This window comes from Ictalurus punctatus, chromosome 18 (genome assembly GCF_001660625.3).
Source record: "Ictalurus punctatus breed USDA103 chromosome 18, Coco_2.0, whole genome shotgun sequence".
Classification (NCBI taxonomy): Eukaryota; Metazoa; Chordata; class Actinopteri; order Siluriformes; family Ictaluridae; genus Ictalurus; species Ictalurus punctatus.
The window spans coordinates 16,143,690-16,166,957 of record NC_030433.2 but is presented as its reverse complement, the minus strand read 5'-3'; the positions used below and the strand labels follow the sequence as shown (position 1 = coordinate 16,166,957).

General features: G+C 40.7%; 1 protein-coding gene across 2 annotated transcripts in view; it reads right to left on the bottom strand.

Annotated features, from left to right (window-relative positions):
• Positions 1 to 23,268, bottom strand: part of igsf9bb (immunoglobulin superfamily, member 9Bb) — a 136,256-nt gene that overhangs the window by 88,775 nt on the left and 24,213 nt on the right. For both annotated transcript variants that reach the window (XM_017493640.3, XM_047161679.2), the window contains exons 2-3: positions 13,904 to 14,095; positions 6,001 to 6,147 (exon numbers count right to left, since the gene is read on the bottom strand). In XM_017493640.3, coding sequence (XP_017349129.2) covers positions 6,001 to 6,147; positions 13,904 to 14,095 — 339 coding nt within the window. The remainder of the gene's footprint in view (positions 1 to 6,000; positions 6,148 to 13,903; positions 14,096 to 23,268) is intronic.

Sequence of the window (23,268 nt, the reverse complement as noted above, 5' to 3'; positions counted from 1 at the left end):
TGCCTCTGCCCTGCATGTTCTCCCCGTGCTTCAGGGGTTTCCTCCAGTTTCTTCCCCAAGTCCAAAGACCTGTATTGTAGACTGACTGACATTTCCAAATTTTCTGTAGTGTGAGGGTGTGTTTGAAGGTGCCTTGCGATGGGTTGGTACCCAGGCAAGAGTGTTCCCCACCTCATGCCCCAAGTTCCCTGGAATAGGCCCCAGGCTCCCCCATGACCCTGTGTAGGATAAGTGGTTCAGAAAATAGATGGATAGATGGACATCATACTTTTTATCCATTTATGGTTACATTTAATGTTGTAGAACATCCATGAAACAAGTCAGTTTCTGTCATCACTTACGTTACAGCAGCTATAAATGGACGTTCCCACTAAACGTCTCCTCAGAGAAAACTTCACCATATCAACAATGACATGTTTTTCTCATTCATTTATGCGGATACAAGTGTGGAAGTTGTTATTATTGAGTCAATAACATATTAGAACAGTTGCATTAATATAATCTTCTAATTTGCCTTGTAGTCAATACTCGTGGCAGAGCTGCTGCTAAAGAAAATTAATCAACACTTTCTAACCAGTTAGAATTGATAACTCAACAGCACTGTGATATAAAGAAAACTACAAATAGATATATTATATCTTGCTTGATTCTTTGAGCCTTAATATGTGTAAAAAAGAAGTGTAATATTTTAATTAGTAGTTTGGTTTGAGCTCATTTTTGCATGATGAGTTCAGCATGCTCAGTGCAATTCCCTGCTTAGTGTTTGCGCGTCACTTCGGCATTTTTTTTTTCTTATTCTAGGTGCATCACTGGCAGGCTGAATCAATTATATCACATGCTGTCTTACATTACAAGACTTTCAGTCAAAACTCAAACCTCTAATTATTCTAGCACAAGATCGGTGATAATGTTGATTCGATTACTTTCTAAAAGAGAACAGATAAAAGCAATTAATTCTTATTCTGTTATCAAATCTGGTGAAAATATGCAGCTTCAATATAATATATTGAATAGTATATTTCTTCAATATAAAAGAGCCAGGAACTTTTGCCTGCTGTGGCAAAAGTGTGACCGTAGCTGTTGACTGTAGCTCTTAGAGACAAGCAGTGATATTAAAGTGTTAGTCACACTGCAGGAAGCAGACACACTCGCACACTGCAGATTAACTGGCCTCTCAACACTCCACCTTGTCTGTGCTGAGTTGCCAGATTTAAGGCCAGACTCCAATACACAAACACGCAGACATCTCACACACTCACACACACACACACACACACACACACACACACACACACACAGACTGGTGCAGGGCTGTTGTCATCTCATTCCTTAGCATTCTGTCGCAGAGCTAAGCTGATAAGGCAAAATCAATGGTTTTCAATTTGGTCCCAGACAGACAGACAGTGCTGCTGTGGCTCCTCACCTCTGTAACAGCACGCTGAGGAGTTTTAGCCGTCCAGATTTAGAAATGTGATCCAACATCCTCAATACATAGCCGCAATAGGCAAAATCTGTCTACTTCCCCATGTAATTGCAGAATTAGATGTCCCAGCAGATGTTTGCAAAGGATTTCAGAGTGTTGAATGTCCATCACATCAACCAAAAAAAAAGAAAAAAAGAGAAAAAATAGCAGTACAGAGGTAGTTTGGAGAAGGAGAGAAAAGTAGTTCTCAAGGCAACAGCATGCAGGGCTGAGCAAATATACTGTTGCCATTATGTTCATGTCTTTATAATGCCTGTGTTGCAATTCCAAATCACAATTTATGTGCTTAAAACGTTCATGCTAAATTTATGAATTTGCAGGTAGTTCCCCCCATTACTCGTAGCGCATGCATTTTGACTGAATTGTCTCATTGTTTTTTTGAAACCTGAGGAAACCTGAAAAACTCTGATTGGCAGCTGCAAACTATCAAAACTAAAACTGGTAAATGTAAAATGGTAAAATGGTATAGTATAACTCATAGATAAGAGGTTGTAACAGGGGTGAAACGATACACAAAATAAAAGTTATGATATGGTGGAGCCTCAATACAATACATTTTCAATACAGCAAAACAAGCATTGCCTAAATATATATACTGTATCTCACAAAAGTGAGTATACCTCTCACATTTTTGTAAATATTTGATTATATCTTTTCATGCGACAACACTGAAGAAATGACACTTTGCTACAATGTAAAGTAGTGAGTGTACAGCTTGTGTAACAGTGTAAATTTGCTGTCCCCTCAAAATAACTCAACACACAGCCATTAATGTCTAAACCGCTGGCAACAAAAGTGAGTACAGCCCTAAGTGAAAATGTCCAAATTGGGCCCAATTAGCCATTTTCCCTCCCCAGTGTCATGTGACTTGTTAATGTTACAAGGTGTCAGGTGTGAATGGGGAGCAGGTGTGTTAAATTTGGTGTCATCGCTCTAACACTCCCTCATACTGGTCACTGGAAGTTCAACATGGTATCTCATGGCAAATAACTCTCTGAGGATCTGAAAAAAGAATTGTTGCTCTACATAAAGATGGCCTAGGCTATAAGAAGATTGCCAAGACCCTGACACTGAGCTAACAGGTTTAACAGGACAGGTTCTACTCAGAACAGGCCTCACCATGGTCGACCAAAGAAGTTGAGTTCACGTGCTCAGCATTATATCCAGAGGTTGTCTTTGGGAAATAGACGTATGAGTGCTGCCAGCATTGCTGCAGAGGTTGAAGGGGTGGGGGGTCAGCCTGTCAGTGCTCAGACCATAAGCCGGACACTGCATCAAATTGGTCTGCATGGCTGTCGTCCCAGAAGGAAGCCTCTTCTAAAGATGATACACAAGAAAGCCCGCAAACAGTTTGCTAAAGACAAGCAGACTAAGGACATGGATTACTGGAACCATGTCCTGTGGTCTGATGAGACCAAGATAAACTTATTTGGTTCAGATGGTCTCAAGCGTGTGTGGCGGAAACCAGGTGAGGAGTACAAAGACAAGTGTGTCTTGCCTACAGTCAAGCATGGTGGTGGGAGTGTCATGGTCTGGGGCTGCATGAGTGCTGCCGGCACTGGGGAGCTACAGTTCATTGAGGGAACCATGAATGCCAACATGTACTGTGACATACTGAAGCAGAGCATGATCAGTATGCAGTATTCCAGCATGATAATGACCCCAAACACACCTCCAAGACAACCACTGCCTTGCTAAAGAAGCTGAGGGTGAACGTGATGGACTGGCCAAGCATATCTCCAGACCTAAACCCTATTGAGCATCTGTGGGGCATCCTCAAACGGAAGGTGGAGGAGCACAAGGTCTCTAACATCCACCAGTTCCGTGATGTCATCATGGAGGAGTGGAAGAGGACTCCAGTGGCAACCTGTGAAGCTCTGGTGAACTCCATGCCCAAGAGGGTTAAGGCATTGCTGGAAAATAATGGTGGCCACACAAAATATTGACAATTTGGGCCCAATTTGGACATTTTCACTTAGGGCTGTACTCACTTTTGTTGCCAGCGGTTTAGACATTAATGGCTGTGTGTTGAGTTATTTTGAGGGGACAGCAAATTTACACTGTTACACAAACTGTACGCTCACTACTTTACATTGTAGCAAAGTGTCATTTCTTCAGTTTTGTCACATGAAAAGTTATAATCAAATATTTACAAAAATGTGAGGGGTGTACTCACTTTTGTGAGATACTGTATGTCTGAGTTTTCCATTTTCAATTGGCAAAAACATTCAACAGTCTAAAAGTACAAGAATTAAAACTTAATAAAGACAGTGTTTGTGTAATCTATTCAGACACTTAACAGCATATAACAAAACAAAAGCTGCACATTATAACATAACTAAAATTAACTTTCTCGAGGCTTTCACTGTGTTGCAGGGTTGCCAAGTTTCAGCAAAAATTTCTACCCCATTACATCTCAAACCTGCAAAAAAATACAGAGCTCCCACTAATATTGTCACCCTTGGTAAATATGAGCAAGGAAGGCTGTGAAAAATTGTCTTTATTGTATAACTTTTTGATCCTTTGTTTATTTATTTATTTATTTTTTACAAAAATACTCTGCGCTCATGAAAATCACACAACTGAAAACAAATCACAACTTTATCAAAAAATATATTTTTTAAATATAGGTGTGCAACAATTATGAGGTTGGAGAATACATGGCAAGGGATCTTAGACCATTCCTTCAAAGAGAATCTCTCCAGATCCTCCAAATTTCAAAGTCCATGCTGGTGGACTCTTCTCTTCAGTTCACCCCACAGGTTTTCTAGGGGTTTCAAGTCAGGGGACTTTGATGGCCATGACAGTACCTTGATTATGTGGTCAGTAAGACCTATTTTGATGTATATTTTGGATCATTGTCCTACCGGAAGATACAACCATGGCCCATTTTAAGCTTTCTGGCAGAGACAGTCAGGTTTTCATTTAATATCTGTTGATATTTGATAGAGTCTGTGATGCCATGTATCCTAACCAAATGTCCAGGTCTGCTGGCAGAAAAACAGCCCCAAAACATTAAAAAGCCAACACCATATTTAACCGTGGGTACGAGATACTTTTCCATATGTCTACCTCTCTGTGTGCCAAAACCACCTCTGGTGTTTACTGCCAAAAAGCTCTATTTTGGTTTCATCTGACCATAGAAGCCTATCCCAATTGAAGTTCCAGTAGTGTCTGGCAAACTGAAGACGCTTGAGTTTGTTTTTGGATGAGAGAAGAGGCTTTGTTCTTGAAACCCTTCCAAATAACTGTGGTAATGTAGGTGACTTTGGATTGTAGTTTTGGAGACTTTCTGTCCCCAAGACGCAAATAACTTCTGCAATTCTCCAGCTGTGGAGATTTTTTTTTCTTTGGAGATTTTTTGGCCATTCGAACTATCCTCTTCACAGTGCATTGAGACAATATAAACACACGTCCTTTTCCAGGTTGATTCATAACATTTCCAGTTGACTGGAACTTCTTAATTATTTCCCTGATGGTGGAAATGGGCATTTTCAATGCTTGTGCAATTTTCTTATAGCCACTTCCCATTTTGTAAAACTCAAAAAACCTTTTGTCACACATCACAGCTATATTCCTTGGTCTTACCCATTGTTATGAATGACTAAGAAGATGTGTTATCTCATATTTATACCCCTGTGAAACAGGAAGTCAAGGTTGAACAATTTCCTGTTCCTGGTCACCCAGGTGTACTAAAAAAAGGTAAATATCAATGGGAATATATTTCAAATATATTTTTCTCATACAAATTCATAGGGGTGCCAATAATTGTTGCACACCTATATTTAACAAATATATATTTTTTTGGATAAACCTGTGTTTTGTTTGAAATCCATGAGAGCAGAGTATTTTTGCGAAAGATCAAAAGATTAAACAATAAAGACAATTTTTCACATCCTGCTTTGCTCATATTTACCAAGGATGCCAATATTAGTGGAGGGCACTGTACCTGAAAATAGTCCAAAAAATTAAAGCACTGGAAATGGGTATTTTTCAACTATAAACTTCCCAACTGCAGCACTAGTTTCTTTAACCCGAATTGGATCAACTAGGAAATGTAGGAAAAGCAGCTAAGAGAGAGAAATTTGTCGTTATGTTTTCCCATATCATCTATGTAATGGTATTAGTGCTGATTAGTATGCTTTTAAAAAATTACAAAAACATCTGGACAAGTTTGTGCATGAGGACTACACTGATGAGCAAGGGCTCATCTACCAAAGTTCCTCAAGTTAATAAAGCATTGGTTCCCCAACAGAAAGTGCAGAATGCACACTGACAAAGCTGCATTGAAAATGTTAATGTTATGGAGGAATTTCTGTCTTCTATTCAGACAATGGGAACAGAACAGCTGTAATGATTGAAGCTCCCCACAGACACCAGGAATGGTCCACGACTAGTTTGTCATACCCTAACCTAATTTTAATTATTATAAGAGATATAACAAACCTGTGTGCAGATCAACATTACCACTTTGTCTAAGACAGAGCTTCAGGGCTAAGTGGAGGGCCAAGACTCACCATTCACTGTAAGGTGCACCCAGCTGCCATTGTGGAAGGTATCGTACTGCTGCTCCAACATCAGCACCTTGCACTCGTACCAGCCCTGATCATCCGAACGTACCCTCTCAATCCGCAGAGATGACTTCCCATGCAGGCTAGCTCTTCCTGAGACAGGGACACAGAGATGTCATGTTAGGTCTGATACACTAGGTCCTTTGTGTAGTTTGGTATGCAGTGTAGTTTGGTATACAGCATTTTTCAGACTTTATTCAAATTCCAATGCTAATTCAAATATGTATTCGCAGTTATTTCCCTTATGATTGTGCATAATTAGGGACATTAAAATTCAATCGCAAAACCTGTATTTGCGTTTGCTTTTTTGTGTAGAGAATTGCACAGTGGCTTCAAGAAAATTACCTTATCTGGTATGAATTCTTGCATATTGAAAAAGTACCAGCAATTCTTGCAACTCAGACTTTAGACTTGGCTAAGACTTACAGCTTAGAGATAATTCAGAATTGACTAGGACTTACTGCTCTGAGACTTGAATAGGACTTACATCTCTGGCCATTAGCATTATCAATCAGTTCAAGCTTAACTTTAGGCGGGTTTTATCTGAGATTATCAGGTTGTAGTTCAGTAATCGGGAGTGTGCCTTATAAATCACACTGTACTACAGGGTGTCCCAAACGTCTCCCTACATTGGGGACTACAGTATGTATACAAGCAACATGTTGGTTGTGCCTTCGTCAGCTGTTTGCATTGTCAGTCTTTTTGAATTTGCTTGTGTGATGTTTTTGCCACGTTTAATGTTAAAGTCTATCGCAACCTTGCAACAGCTTCCCGATCCAGCCATGAGAATGATTTCAATACGTTCTTTATTCAAAGGAATTCTAAAAAGGCTATCTGAAAAAGACATATATATTATAAACTAAGTATAGAAAATTTTAGGAGACATTTTGATAATGGAGACTTAGGGACACCCTATATATTTCTTCAAAAACTGGGCCAAAGAGATGTAGCGAGTGCAGACCCCTGGTCTGTACACTTAAGCTACTCAACGCACTCTCTAGAAAATATTGTTGATGCACTATACCAAAAATGTTTTGCAGCCAAAATAAATCTTGATCATTGAAGTCGAATTAGATTGTTTCCATTTAGGCTAAGCAAATATATGCTTCAGGCTCCACAAAAATGTTAGCTTTGCACAAAAAAGTGGGGGAGGGGGGAGGAAATCTACTAGAACATTAAGCTCAAGTTTAGCTGAGAAAATGAGCAGCCAATTTTTGGTGCCCTGCAGATCAATAAAGCAGAGCTGGAAATGGGCCACAGCTGCTCAAGAACAATGGAATGTCTTGGGATGCTTTTACAGCAGTGCTAAAGAGGTGACAGAACCACAGGACCAACAATGACACATGCTGTGGGTTAAAGATAGTTCTCAGGTAGAGACATGCTGGAAGTATAATAGAGGTCAAAATACTAAGCTTGCACTCTTCCTTCCTTTACTTTCAGACTACTTTGCAACAGTGTTCTGCTAAGTCGTAGCAGCTAAGATATCCTTCTGCAAAGGTGATTCACTGGTGTGCATTCGGGACCCAGGACACAATCTACATTTAACCAATCTATTTTGGGACGTTATAATGGGTAATTCATGGACACTCCCACCCATTATATTTTCAAAACACTCCATTGTTTAATTACATCATTTTAAATAATGACATTTTTAATTCATAGATAACTATAGTCACTGTCACACCTTTTTCGTTCTTGCACAGAAGATGAATTCATTACAGTGCTCTCCTCTCAGAAATCTATGTACACTACGTATCTACGTATCACTCAGGTGGCCGTTTCAATTTTAGAGAACAGCTTATTGTACAATCATTTCTTGTGCCAAAGCAGATATATATCATGCAATCTGTTGTGCACAGATGTTCAGACACCAAAGAGACATCGCTAATGAATTGTACAAAGGTCGTCATCCCTCATTTGAAAGATAAATGCATCCTTTGTATCATGGCTATGTAGCTAAAACTGTCAGGTCAAATGGTGTTCTTCAGAATTATTTCGTTATAACACACCCGATTGTAGCAGATGAAAGAAATGGCTCAAATAACGTAGCACTGTGAGTGACAGTTCAAAGGAAATATTCCAGAGCCAAATACAGGAAACAAGAGACTGTCTATCTCTACAGCATAAGGCCAACTGCTTTATTCTGAATGTAACACACAGCACACACAGGCCTCTGTTCAAAAGTGCACTATGGGTCCAGCTGTGTGGAGTACAGATGAAAGATTTGTGAACACTACAGAGTGGTTCTTGTTACCAGGGTTACTACTGTATATATAATGAAAGGTAAAAGCTACAACTACACGCAAAATTGAAATATTCACTAAGAAAGAAATAAAAAGAAAATGCAGATATGAATGAATTTCTGGTGTTGCTTTTCTGAGTAAACAAGAACCGCAACAAATTCTTAATCACACACCCACTTCTCAAGACATAATATATTTCATATTTTGCACTGATAGCACCTTGATCCAAACAATCCTGCACAGTCTTTTGCATTGTTACAGTTACACTTTTGTTGTTGCCATGCTATAATGTGTGTGTGTGTGTGTGTGTGTGTGTGTGTGTGTGTGTGCGGACGCATGCATGAGTGTGTATATATTGTTGAACACTGCATGTTGTCCCTGTATGTCTGCACCTTGTACATGCAATTCATGATACATGCAAATTTGACTGGAGAAATAAATGAATTCTGAGTTGCAGGAGTTAATTTACATGTTTTTTTTTCTCTTTTGGCTTCGCCAATTCAGGGTCACCCCAGCGGATCACCCGTCCACATATATTGATTCTGGCACAAGTTTTACCATGGATGCCCTCCTGATGCAACCCTCCCCATTTTCCAGGCTTGGGACTAGCACTGAGAGTGCACTGGCTTGTGCAACCCTCCAGTGGCTGAGGTCGGTTATCTGACCGGGAATCAAACCCGGGCCACGCGTGGTGGGAACTAGCGACTAGTTCACCAGGGAACCTGCAGGAGCTGATTTGAATAAGAGTAAATATCTGTGCAAATATGCGTATCTTGCAACATGCTCATATTGATGCTGTAAATATTCCTGATATGTCAAAGTAATGTTTTTGAAATCTTTCAGTTAAACTTGCGTAAAAAAGGGAAGAAGGAGATGTGTGTTTCATTGAATGTTGGGACGATTTTTAAAATCCCATTCCCGCCAATCCCACCACTCCTGCCTTCTAAGGAACTCTTATAAAAATATAAAAAAATATACATTTATTTTCAAAGATGAAAATTCTAATGAACAATGTATAACTGGAGCATGTTACCATTTGTACTATATTTTATAAGTACACTATAAAGGTTCAATTTCTAAAATAAATAAAATGGCGCACTTATATAACGCTTTTATCCAAAGCGCTTTACACTGTGTCTCATTCACCCATTCACACACACACTCACACACCAGTGGTAACAGAGCTGCCATGCAAGGCGCTAACTTGCCATCAGGAGCAACTTGGGGTTCAGTGTCTTGCCCAAGGACACTTCAGAATGTGGAGTCATGTTGGCCCGGAATTGTACTGCCAACCCTACAATTAGTGGACAACTCGCTCTACCACCTGAGCCACAGCCACCCATTTCTCTCTCACATTTCAAGTGTGAAATTAAGCGCAAAGACATTTTTGATAGCTATTTTTACCCATATTTACCTAGTGTACCAAAACTCCTGAAGCTGACTTCATTCAAAGTAATTAATTATATGACGAATCCATGTCTACCCTAGTCTCACGTTCAGCCAAAGTACAGAATATTATGTATATGTAGAATATTAATTATATCCTAAAACTATTCTGACTGTTTAAAGGTTGTTACACAAAGTACAGTGTGGATTTCTGTATTCCTCCCTAAAGATCAGACAAACAGTTCCAAACAGCAAAACTATAGCACTAGTCTGTATAGTATGCTGCATCTGGCACTCAGTGCTTTAGTAAAGCTGCTGGGGCTTTGAACGTCTTAATCCGTGCAGCGACGTTTCATAAATGTTTCTCGGTGCCGAGAAACATGATAAAACTGCTGTCGGAAATTCCACCGAGGATCCAGGACTCAGCATGAAGGAGAGAAAAAAAAATCCCTGCTATCTCATTACCATTCAGTGTGAGCTTGAGCCATTAAAATTGCATATCCAGCCCCTAGTGACGTCTGATAAACTATCAGAGTTTCTTTGCTTTTATAAATCTGACATGATTTCAAATGATGTCCTTGCTGTCCATGATCTATATCAGTGGTGTAATTCCTAATATCCATATGTGAGTAAAAGATTATGTTTAATCTAAATGATTTTGCTCTGATGAAGGGAGTTGCACCTCAGTCACCTGCCTGTAGCTCTGTGATGCTATGTTCCCTATTCATCAGCACAGATACAATGGCTCTTTGAAGCAGACTTATCGACAAATTCATAATCTACTGAAACAGGTGCTCTCTGGAATGTTATTCTTTTAGTGTTTATAGGAGAAGTGATCTGAGGACAGAGTTTCATGGGTTCTGTGCAGTGTGTTTTAGTTTGTTCAACACGCTGGAACTGATGGGACGCAGGTTTTTTTTTTATAAGTGGAAATAGAAATTCCAATACATCCTGAAATTTCTGCAAATTCTTATGTACCTCCTTGTCAAAAAACATTATACCAGTAGTGCCAGCTGTAAGACAAACCACAGTATTTATATTCTACATATTTACAGTATGTGCTTGTTTGAACATGTTAATGTTTCTATAGAAACAGCTCATTCACAGGGACTTGTATGGTAGATGCTCCACATAATTCTTAAAGTAAATGGTTTTTATATATAAAAAGCATATTAGTTAACAAAGAAAAACACATAATTATTGATATGATGAAGTTTTCTGTGAGGATACGTTTAGTGTGGGAAAGCACTTTGAGGATTTCTGTGATATATTCGAAGCTGCAATTGTTTTGTTTTATTAACTTCAACAGAAAGAAAAAAAGAGCAGCTGGTGAGGAAATTACTTTATATCCATTATAAAAGTAAGTAATAAGATGAAATTGTTTTGTGGCTGTTCCACAACATTAAATGTAACTATAAATGGATAAAAATAATGACGTGTCAGTCTCCAATAAATACATTATTGTTAATGTTGACAAACTGCTGTGGTATAAGAGGCATGAAATAGTACCTGCAACAGCCACATCCCACCACCCTAACATTGATTATTTTCCTATTACAGCACACCCCAATTGTAAGGAAATTTAATAAATATCATACACAGCCTAACAGCGATGTAATTTAACAGGACTTTTTTTAACCACACAATTTCAAAAACTAGTTTATCTGATTTATTTTATTTTCTAACTGTAGTCTAATTTTCACATGCTAGGAAGAGATCCTCATGCATTTCAAAGCAAGCTTTCTAGATAAGAGATCTAACAGTCCAATTATTCTTTATAAAAGCCCTGTTTCATCTGATGAAGCAGACTGATCTACTTCGTTTCATGTAGACTGTAGAAATAAACATATGCATCATGCATCAAGGCCAGAGACCAGGCAAATTATGGAACTACTGTACATAATGTGATATATCCAGAGGATGTTTCTGTCAAATTCCATAAATCTTAAAAGTACAGTGAAGTCTCTGGCACAGTGGCAAAGTGAGTGTTAGGAGAAGATACCACAGTGTGATGTTTAACACCTCCAAAGCAATTTTGTTTTTGCAATAATTCCCTCCAGAGTATAAAACATCACCAAAAATTCAGTCTGCTTCGAGAAAATTCTTTGAAGTTTATTTGGATATGTGTCAAAATCTGGTTTAAAAAAAGAGAATCTTTCAATTTAAAAACTTTAAAATAAAAAATGTAAAATGTTTTTACGTTCCTATTACATACAGTCATGTGAAAAAATAAGTACAACCCATGGAAATGTTTTTTTAAACATATTTGCACAAATAAACATTTGATCCTCTTTGAAACTGTGCCTATTAATAATACAAATTGATACAAAGGTGATAAATTGTTTAAATTGTTTAAATTAAGAAAATAAACAGATCAGTCACATGGAAAAAGTAAGTACACCCCTACATTTATCACACTTTCAAATCTATAAAATTAGAATCAGGTGTTGAAGATTGGGTGCCAGTGATTACATCTTGCACAAGGAGTGCAGGTGGAACCTGTCTTATTTATACTCCTCTCATATCTAGTGTCTGGTGTTCCCTTTGCTATTGAAGTGTGTGGTGTCATCAGGCCAAGATCTAAAGAGTTCTATAAGGCTGTTGTGGATGCCTACGAGTCTGGCAAGTGATTTAAAAAGATCTCCAAATTATTTGAAATACATCATTCCACTGTAAGCAAAATCATCTACCAATGAAACAGATTTTAAACGACTGGCAATTTGCCATCCCAGCAAATTCAGCCCAAGAGCAGACCGTCTGATGCAAAAAGAAGTCTCCAAGAATCCCAAAATTTCATCACAGGATCTACTAGTAAGTCTTGCAACTCTTGGTTTCAAAGTGCATGCTTCTACAATCAGAAAGAGATTTGACCTGCATGGGTGGCATGCCTGGAAAATGCCTTTGTTGTCTAAAAAGAACAATAGATCAAGACCACTGTTTGCCAATGAGCATACAGGCAAATACCAGGCCTTTTGGAATAACATGCTCTGGATAGATGAATCAAAGATAGAGTTGTTTGGCCACAGTAACAGCAGACATGGCAAGCACAACACGCATAACACTGTTCCCAAACTTATGAACAAATTCAAAAAGTCTGGAAGTGTTGCGGACCAACCAAGAAGTGGACGTCCATGAACATCCAATGACGAAAGCACAACTGATCTGGTGATGGCATACAGAGTCACCTGTGCATGAGACTTTTGGGACAACCTGTATGTATGCATGTGAAAGAATATTAGTTCATCAATATTTTGCTATATGTGCTCAAGGCAGAAGTATTTGAGGTTGTACACTCCAATAAGGCTAAGCCAGCACCACATCTTTTCGAACTGCTTTGCTTACCTGTTAACTACAGTATATTATTATTATTATTATTAATAATAATAATAATAATAATAATAATAATAAACTTTATTTTATAAAGCGCCTTTAAAAGCAGCTTCTCAAAGCGCTGTACACAAAATAAGCAGTACACAGAAAAATAAAAACATATAAAAGTTAATAAGAACAACGACGTTAATAATAATAATAATAATAATAATAATAATAATAATAATAATAAAAAAAACATCAGCAGTCAAATGCAAGTTTAAAAAAGTGTGTCTTAAGTTGAGCTTTAAAAATGCCAAAGGTCTGATCTTCAGGAGTTCCTGAGTTCAGGAGGAAGAGAGTTCCAAAGTTCCATTACACATAATGCCACATGGCTGCTTGTTGATAGTGGTGCCAGTGGGATTTAGCTTTTTAATTAATCTCTACCTGAAGGCAGTCATGCAGCAGAGCTTTAGTCTGTCCAACACTCTCACCTCCTCCATCCATACACTCTGTTCAAACAGATCAGGTTTCAACGTTCAGGCTAACACCACCATCAACGGCCATCACACTTTGTCAAAGGAAAAGTGGATTGACACAGAGAAGTGGTCAATTCAAAACCTGATGCCGTGCCAGTTACTTGGGTACTTGGAAATTTTATTCTGTCATTACGGGCTTTAATATGAAACCATTATATTAGAACATTATTAAATGATAACAGAATTCAGAATTATGTTTTAAAGATGACAGATTATATTACTGTAATAATGATGTTATAATAATAATAATAATAATAATAATAATAATAATAATAATAATAATAATGGTCATAATTAACCCATGCAGAGTGAGAATGTGTGTGTGTGTGTGTATTAGAGAATAAAAAGCTTGGGTGTGATTGTAGAGCTCACCGGCGTACTCCGGGTCCACATGAGGAGGGTAGAATCGGAAGTTAATGAAGAAGGGGATGGGCACTCCGAACTTGAACCACTCCACCACGTAGGGCTGCCCGTTGAGCGGGTGGGACACGTCACATCCCAGAACCACGGTGTCCCCAGCACGGGCAGTCACAAACTGGGGCTCCTCTCTGACTCCGTGGGCACCTGCAGCAAAATATACAAAAATATGGTTATTCCGCAAATTGTGCACTATGCACTATATTCAGCATGTATTTGACAATCTTGTACCTTGAGTACAAACATTAGTGTTTCGCGGCAAACAGAAATGACAAGTTACCAGGTGGTACATCACATTAGTAGGACCCAGATACAGGGGAAACAGTCTTTTCTTCTAACTACCGGTCAAGCTAAAGTCCTCCAGCACAATTTCATCAAGTAAATAGCTTGCTTGTTAGGGGATCTATGTGACTAATAAAACTATATGCCATCAATCATGCCTTAATACACTCTTAACTGGGTATTGGGTAGCGCTATTATAAATACACACAATTATTCAGCTAAGTTTAGGCCTTCTTTAATCCAACAAAAGATACACTATCAGTAACATTTAGTAGCTATCTGTCCATCTATCCATCCTTCCATCCATCAATCCATTTCCTGTATCGTTTAACCTACACAGGGAGCATAGCCCTGCACTGTAAAACATGATAACACCCAACTTATTTCTTCTCTTTAACTCCAAATTTCATGACAAGTTTTGGATATATATATATATATATATATATATATATATATATATATATATATATATATATATATATATTTATTTATTTATTTATTTGGATATATTGGAAAGTAATTCATTGTCGCTGTTGTTGTTGTTGCAAATTTCATAAATTGTACAAGAAAGCCACCATATAGACCATCCATACAACATTTTAAAACTACCGAGAGAAAAAAAAAAGCCGTAGGCTTATTTCCATTGTGGTCCTCAAGGTTTATAAATGGAAAAACAGGTCACATATGAAATGGTAAAACCAACTCTTACACCACCCAATTGAATAATTTAAGACTATTTAAATCAATTATTAAAAAGCAATCTTTTTACTGCCTTTCTAAAAACACCTTCAACGTGCATCTGCTTTATAAAACATGGTAAATCATTCCGTGCTATACAGCTAGTATATAAAAAGGGATTTTCCCCCATTATGCTCTTAAATCTTCAAAGATAAATATCTTAAATATTACTCATCCTAGTAGAACATCTTGACTTGTAAAACTTGTCACATGTAACTTTTTGAGCTGAAACAAAGGTTATCTTCAAGTTGAGTTTACTCACATTTTGAAGGCAGCAGGCGACTTTTCATTTCTAATTTTAACCACCTGAAATATTTTACTGTGTGGGGACTCGGGGCACAAGGCGGGGATACTCTGTGTGGGGTGCCAACCCATCGCAGGGCACAATCGCACAAACTTACACACTTCTGACAGAGATGTCAATCAGCCTACAAAGCATGTCTTTGGACTGGGGGAGGAAACCTGAGGACCCAGAGGAAACCCCTGATGCATGAGGAGAACATGCAAGCTCCATGCATACAGGGCGGAGGCGGGAACCAACCCCCCAACCCAGGAGGTGCGTAGCAAACACGCTAAGCACCAAGCCTCCCCGCAACTGTCTAATCATTAATTAATATAATAACAAGGACTCCGAGTGTACAGATCAAATATACATAATATTGTGTGCTTTGTGATTTAGACTTTAACAGTATGCTTAAAATGATGAGAACAATGAATACCTAATCTTCGATATTGTCAAACATTCATATCTCCAATTGTATTTTAGCAACCTGACTGTATTTTAGCAACAACTGTTACTGATATTTTTCAAAAATTACATTATACAATGTAAGAGCCAATCATGCACCACTATGCAAATACTAAGCATGCAGCAATAAAAATGATTTCTTCTTATCACTTACATTAGCAGCTATAAATGGCAGGCCTCTTTTTTCTCTCTCACTTGATTGAGACAAAAAGAAAATGCAGCTTGTCTGTCCTAAAGACTTTCCCGTTTCAGAAAATTTACTGTTACAAAGTGCTAACAGGGGAGACTCCTTACAAAAATATTGAATAAACATCTCCTTACAGAAAGCTTCATATCATATCAATAATGATACATTTTTCTTTGTTTAATATCAGCATATTCTTAAATACATTTATTATTAGGATCTCTGGTATACACGATAGCTGTTACTATAGAAACTATTACACACTGTATTAGAATGAGCACATTAATATCAATCTGTGAATTTAATTAGCTGCTGTTACAGAAAATTAATGAACACCTTCTGACCAATCAGATTTGAGAATTTAGTAGTGCAGTCGTATAATACTGATAAAAAATACTATGAAAAAATTGGTGCCAGTGATGTTCATAGCAACAGACTGTATCAATAATTACTCGAAGTATACTACTCACAGAGAAAGAATTTGAAAAAGTATGAATTAGCTGGCTTCACACAAGTCATTTACACCCAACACTACTGCAGCTTCATTAGTGTGTTCTTCAAATCCTGCAGAGATATGAATCAATGATACAGACACAGATAAATAGAGTCTCCTCTAACTGGAGCGTAGGATACTAAAAGCATACTCCTCACTCCTTGCAGAAATGTGGCTCACCTTGGCTAGAGGTCACTGTTAAATCAAATACTGACTGATATAATTACCACTGCATATGCAATAGCTAAAGAGCGCAGGATAATAACCATAGCATAACCACATAACCACAGAGTGCAGGCCTGTTACGGGTTAAAAACAGGACAAGTATGATGCAGTGGGTAAAAAAAGAAATAAATAAATGAGCCTGTGAGCCAATGTTGCCTTATTTAAAAATTTCATTTCCATATTGAGCCACAGCACATTTCAAAGCTGTGGGTCAAAAGATGAGGCACGCTGTTATGATTAGATATTCTCAATTGCTGATGCTGTCTCTCCTTCACTTTCCTTCTTTCTGCCCATCTCTCTCTCACTCTCTCTCTCCCTCCATCCAGCCCCAGTAATGATGTAGTGATGAAAAGAGTCGCGTTGCTAGAGCATCCCTATGCATATACCCCAGACACCCCCTGCATCCAGTGCCTACTGCAGCACCACCTGCTGATTGGCTGGTAATGACATCACCAGTGAGCAAAACAAGCCATGGAAGGTATGACTTCACTGTACACACAGATGAGAGCAACAACCAGTTAACAAGTTCCTCTCCACGCTCCTCCAGGACTGCTCTCGTTTACAATGAAAGACACGAGGGAGCCGAACCGTTCGATCACAGAGAGTGAGAGGAGAGAAGATGAGAGAATAAGAGAGCGCGAGAGATGATTATATATACACAGAGACTTCCTACCAAGGGGGTACTAACTCTCAGCATGGCTAAAGATTACAAACATTCATTTAAAATTGTTGCTAAAATCATCTTTCCAACACGAAATGTTGGGTTCCAAGCAAAATCTTAAAATAATGAGTCCACTTTTACAAATCATACTGTATACTTCAGAGATTATGTTCAGGTCATTTTGACCCTAAGACATCTCTTATTTCCATTCATGTAAAAACATTAGAAAGGCTTGAAATAGCTGGCATAGAGACCATCTATATTCTAAATTTGAAGTTTGATAGTCACCCATGCCTAAATATGAACAGAACATGAGGGGTAATAATCTATTACTGCATTTGAGTAAATCTGTAGGGGGAAAAACGGGAGCTGTAGGGGGAGGGGGTATCCTCTTAAATTTATCAGAACATCACTCTGAAAACTTGTTTGTCTTCTGATTTTATATGGTAGTGAATGCATGCATTACATCTTACGCTGTCCAGTTTCAGTGACCTTGTACGCACTGTAGGCTCAGATTCCTGTTCCCTATGTGGTCTTCTGTTGTTGTAATCCCATCTGCCTCAAGGTTTGACTTGTTGTTCTGTTCCGAGATGCTTTTCTGCTTACTGCGGTTGTAAACAGTGCTTATTTGAGTTACCATAGATTTCCTGTCAGCTCAAACCAGTCTTATCATTCTCCCCTAATCTCAATCATCCACAAGGCATTTCCCCCCACAGAACTGCTGCTCACAGGATGCACCATTCTATGTAAAGTCTAGAGAATGCTGTGTGTGAAAGATCAGCTGTTTCTGAAGTACTCAAACCAGCTCATTTGGCACCAACAACCATGCCATGTTCAAAGTCACTTAGGTTAATTTTTTTTCCCTCATCCTCTTTGATCTGAACATTAACTGAAACTCTTGACCTGTATCTGTTTGATTCTGTGCATTTCACTGCTGCCACATAATTGGCTGAATGGATAATTGCATGAAGTGCAGGTGTATAGGTGTTCCCATTAAAGTGGCCGGTGAATGTATGGACGTTAGTTTCAGGAAGAGGCTAGGTCAGCTAAATTCACTAGAAATAATATGTTCTCTAGAACTTCTATTAGCAATTAATAGAATAGTTAAAATAATTTCCAATCAATATTTTGTCCAATTATTGATTTTATTGGTGTCATGGAAATAGCAGGAAAAGGACTAAAACTACGATTCCCATGAGCCACTGCACCTAGTCACATGTCTGGTTCACCAGATTCACATTTGTCTCATTAGCACGTATGTATAAATAGTCACGTTCTGCACTGCACGGGTTGTCTTGCGTTGTTGTCCTTCTATCTCAGGTCATTCTAGTCCTGGTTCTTGAAAGTCTTGTTTTATGTTTTGTTTGTACTTCAGTAAAATGTTTGAACTTATATTCTGCATCTGCAGCCGTCGATACCTTCGTGACGTGACAGAACACAAGACTAAATAATGGATGCAGCGTAATTTATGGAAGGGAAAAACCAAGGTGGGAGAAGGAGGGGAAAGCTTCCCTAATTAGAGCTAATCAGGAGTGGCTTGAGATGATGTACACCATCAGGAGGTATATCAAAGAGGAGCGTTCCAACCAGGCTGGAATCATCTCCCACCCTCCCTCCCCCACTGTGGATCTCGTCATGTTTCACAGAGAGCATCAACCCCCCCCCGGGCCTCGCGGAGAGCTTCGCTCCTCCCTCTGGCCTCGTGGAGAACTTCTCTCCTCCCTTTGGCCTTGCGGAGAACTTCGCTCCTCCCTCTGGCGTCGGGGAGAACTTCACGCCACCCTCGAACCTCTTGGAGAGCATCCTCCCTCTAGCTTCTTGGGGAACGTCTCTTCCCCCTCAGGTTCTGCCTTGAGCTTTGTTCCTCCCGCTGGCTGCACAGTAGTTGCCACTCCGCACTCAAGCCAGGCCCGGGATATCACGTGTCTCTGCAGTGCAGAAGAGACCACCCCACACCTGAACCTCAGAGCACGTCAAGCGTCCTCTGTCCAGCCCCGCGAGGGATGAGAGACAATGGAATTTTAAAGTGCTTATGGATCTGGTCTGAGACCCCCTCCTGAACGGATTATGTGCATCGGGAGCCACGCGTTAATTGGGGAGCTCTGTCATGTAAATGATTTCCATCAGCCACTGCACCTAGTCACATGTCTGGTTCACCTGATTCATGTTTGTCTCATTAAGCAGGATCATGTACAACTGGCTGATGATATAAGTTGTTATTGCAATAATTGGCTTGCCATATTAATTTGCTTTCTTGCTAGTCTTTCTAGTGTTATTATGCAGTTTTCCACCAAGGTTTCATAGTGTTTCTAATTTAGAAGAACCTAGTTGTGTCATGTAATATTGGAGAAGGAATAGAGACTACGTTTCCCATCAGCCAATGCACCTTGTCACATGTCTCAATTTATCTGTTTCAGGTTTAGCTCATTAGCACTGGTGTGTGTGTGTGTGTGTGTGTGTGTGTATATATAGCCACGTTCAGCACTGCACGTTTGTCTTGCGTTGTTTGTTCTGTCCTCATGTATCACGTTATGCTCGTTCCTGTATAGCGTCTTGTTTGACACTTTATTCAATGTTTCACTGAGATTCTGCATTTGCATCCACTCTCTAATTCTGAATTGTGGCAAGTTGTCCTAGTTCTACTGTTTGTATTTCAATCATTATTGGTCAGACATATTATGACTTTAATCTGCGCCTGTATTTCTGGATTTACACTTATTGGATTTTCCTTTGATGTCCTTGTTTGCACGTGACCTGACCCTTGCACTGGATTTTCATGCTGATCCACGGAAAATCCCAAACAAAGTCTCTGAACATGGCTTGTTTTCAGTCCTGCATTATTGCTGCTAATGGAACCATTACTAGAACCAATGAAATAAAATCCAGGTAGTATAAATTAAACATAGTCAATTATAGAAAGAGAAACCATGAAAACCTTAAAACACAAGCCACTCTCTGCTTCTTATTCACAATGCAGGCCTTTTTCTGTTACTGATCATCATCTCGACTCTAATGACTTTCCCAGTAAACACACACATACGTCCAAATGGTTTGCCTGGAAAAGGAAAATCCTACCTTCCCATGCTTCTATAAATAACCATAAATTAGTTCTCAGAAATAACCACAGAGTGAGATTAAGGGTTGATGGACATATAATTGCAAAGGAGGATTTGCACCAGTGTATAACTCATATGCATCAGGTTGACGGTCTCTCTGTAACCCGCTGCCACCTCTAATGCACATTTACAAAGGAGATATTATTCCTGACAGTCCGCTCAGTTGTGTTATTGAAGCATTTTCATTCAATTACTCCCCCACTGCAAATAATCAACCTTAGCTGAGCTGCTACTACTACTTGAAATGTAGTAGCTTTTGTCTTAAATAGCTCTTCATAACTTGCATTAAAACAGATTTTATGTGCTTTTGGGTTGCTGAATATTAGGGTTGTCTAGGACAAACATGCAAGAGGTCAGGCGATTGGCAAACAGGCATACACGGGGCAAGGCAGGTATCTAGGTCGTGGTCACGGAAAACAGGGTCGATAAACAAAACGAGAAACAAACTATGACGAGGGACTGGAAGCGGATAATCCAGCGCGAACTAACTCTAAACATGGACCGTGACTATGACTACAATACGAACTAAACTAACTCTATGGTAATCTTCCGCATTGTGTGCTGGGAGGCGCGCGGTATATATGCGGACATGATCAGCGTCTAAACCGCTAGCAGCTGAGAGCAATTCAGACCCACGTGGAATCCCAGCCAATGACAGAACAGGGAGGAGACATGACAGAAACATAAACAAAACACACGTGTCCAGATGTCATTATGGTCAACAACGGAAAAGCAGGTGCTCGCGCATTCGCGCTTAGAGCACGCTACTTCAAGGGGGAATGAGTCATCCCATTTCATTGGCGGCCCCGGCCCCCTGGGCTGAATGTCCCAAGCAGAGCCAGGAAACAGCAAGGTGTTCTTGGCGGCGCAGGGAAGCGGAGCAACGACCCTGGCTGAACAGGGAGGCTGAGCGACGTCCTCAGCTGTACAGGGAGGCTGAGCGACGTCCTCAGCTGAACAGGGAGGCTGAGCGACGACCTGAGCTGGGCATGCAGGCTGAGCGACGACCTCAGCGGAGCATGAAGGCAGAGCAACGTCCTCGGCGGAGCAGGGAAACAGAGCACTGTACTCAGCAGAGCAGGAAGGGGGAGCAACATACTGAGAGAAGCAAAGAATAGGAGCGACGTCTTTAGCGGAACATGGAGGCAGACTGATGTCCTCAGTGAAGCAGGATAGCAGAGAGACGACCTCAGCTGAACAGGCAGGCTGAGCGATGACCTCAGCTGGGCAGGCAGGCTGAGCGACGACCTCAGCTGGGCAGGCAGGCTGAGCGACGACCTCGGCGGAGCATGAAGGCAGAGCGACGTCCTCGGCAGAGCATGAAAGCGGGGCGACAACCACAGCCGGTCAGGAAGACTGAGCGACGACCTCAGCTGAACAGGAAGACTGAGCGACGACCTCAGCTGAACCGGGAGGCTGAGCGACGACCTCAGCTGACCAGGGAGGCTGAGCGACGTCCACAGTTGACCAGGGGGGCTGAGCGACTTCCACAGCTGACCAGTGGGGCTGAGGCTCTGAGGTCACCAGGTGAACCTTGGGCATGGGCGGAGCTTGGGTGGCCGTGTCAACAGACTGTGGCATGAGCAGAACTTGGCTGTGCGTGTCAGCAGACTGTGGCGTGAGCAGAACTTTGCTGTGCGTGTCAGCAGACCGTGGCGTGAACAGAACTTGGCTGTGCGTGTCAGCAGACCGTGGCGTGAACAGAACTTGTCTGTGCGTGTCAGCAGACCGTGGCGTGAACAGAACTTGGCTGTGCGTGTCAGCAGACCGTGGCGTGAGCATAACTTGGCTGTGCGTGTCAGCAGACCGTGGCGTGAGCAGAACTTGGCTGTGTGTGTCAGCAGACTGGGGCGTGAGCAGAACTTGGCTGGGCGTGTCAGCAGACTGGGGCGTGAGCAGAACTTGGGCGACCGGTCGGTAGACTTGGGCGTGAGCAGAATTTGGTCATTAGGCTTAGATATTAGCAGAGCTTGGTCAACTGTATCAGCAGGCTTGGACGTGAGCTCAGGGACGTGAAACTTGACTTGGACCTCAGGGACGTGAGACTTGGCTTGGATTTCAGGGACTTGAGACTTGACTTGGACTTCAGAGACTGGACGCTTGACTTGGACTTCTGAGACTGGACGCTTGACTTGGACTTCTGAGACTGGAGGCTTGACTTGGACTTCTGAGACTGGAGGCTTGACTTGGACTTCTGAGACTGGAGGCTTGACTTGGACTTCAGAGCCTGAAGGCTTGACTTGGATTTCAGGGACTTGAGACTCTGGTGCTGTAGCCTCCCTTTTGACCTCTAGCTGGAGCTTGGCAGGTGAGCCCACCTTGTGGGTCTCAGGTTCGAGCTCTGAGGTCGCCAGGTTAACCTCCGGCTGGGGCTCTGCATGAGTTTGCCTGTAGTAGTGGGTAAACGGCAGGGCAGGTTTGCCTGACAGACTCACCCCCCCAAGAAGTTGTTCTAGCTCGGCCCTCGCCTCCGGACTCCTGAACCGCATCATGAATTCCCCCACAAACTGTTCTACACTGTCCAGGTTCCTACAGTGCTTATCCAGTTGGAGCTGCACTCACTGACGGGCCGGTCCAAAGAACCGGGACCACATGAATCGGAGCCATTGCTTCTCCTCTGGCTTAGGGTCTAACAGGCTGGTGAAATAGAATTGACAGTCTACCAGAAAATATTCAGGGGCACCGAAAAATCCGTCAAATGGATCAGGAAGCTCCATAAATATCCATTGTGGGAAGTGGACTGAGTCCATAGCGGGGACGGTTGGCGTCGACTTCCAGGTTCTGCGTCTCCTCCGTTCTCCTGCTGCATCCATGTTTCGGCGGAAGATTCGGTCACGAATCGTGACGGAGCAGAGATAGGACGGATGCAAGTG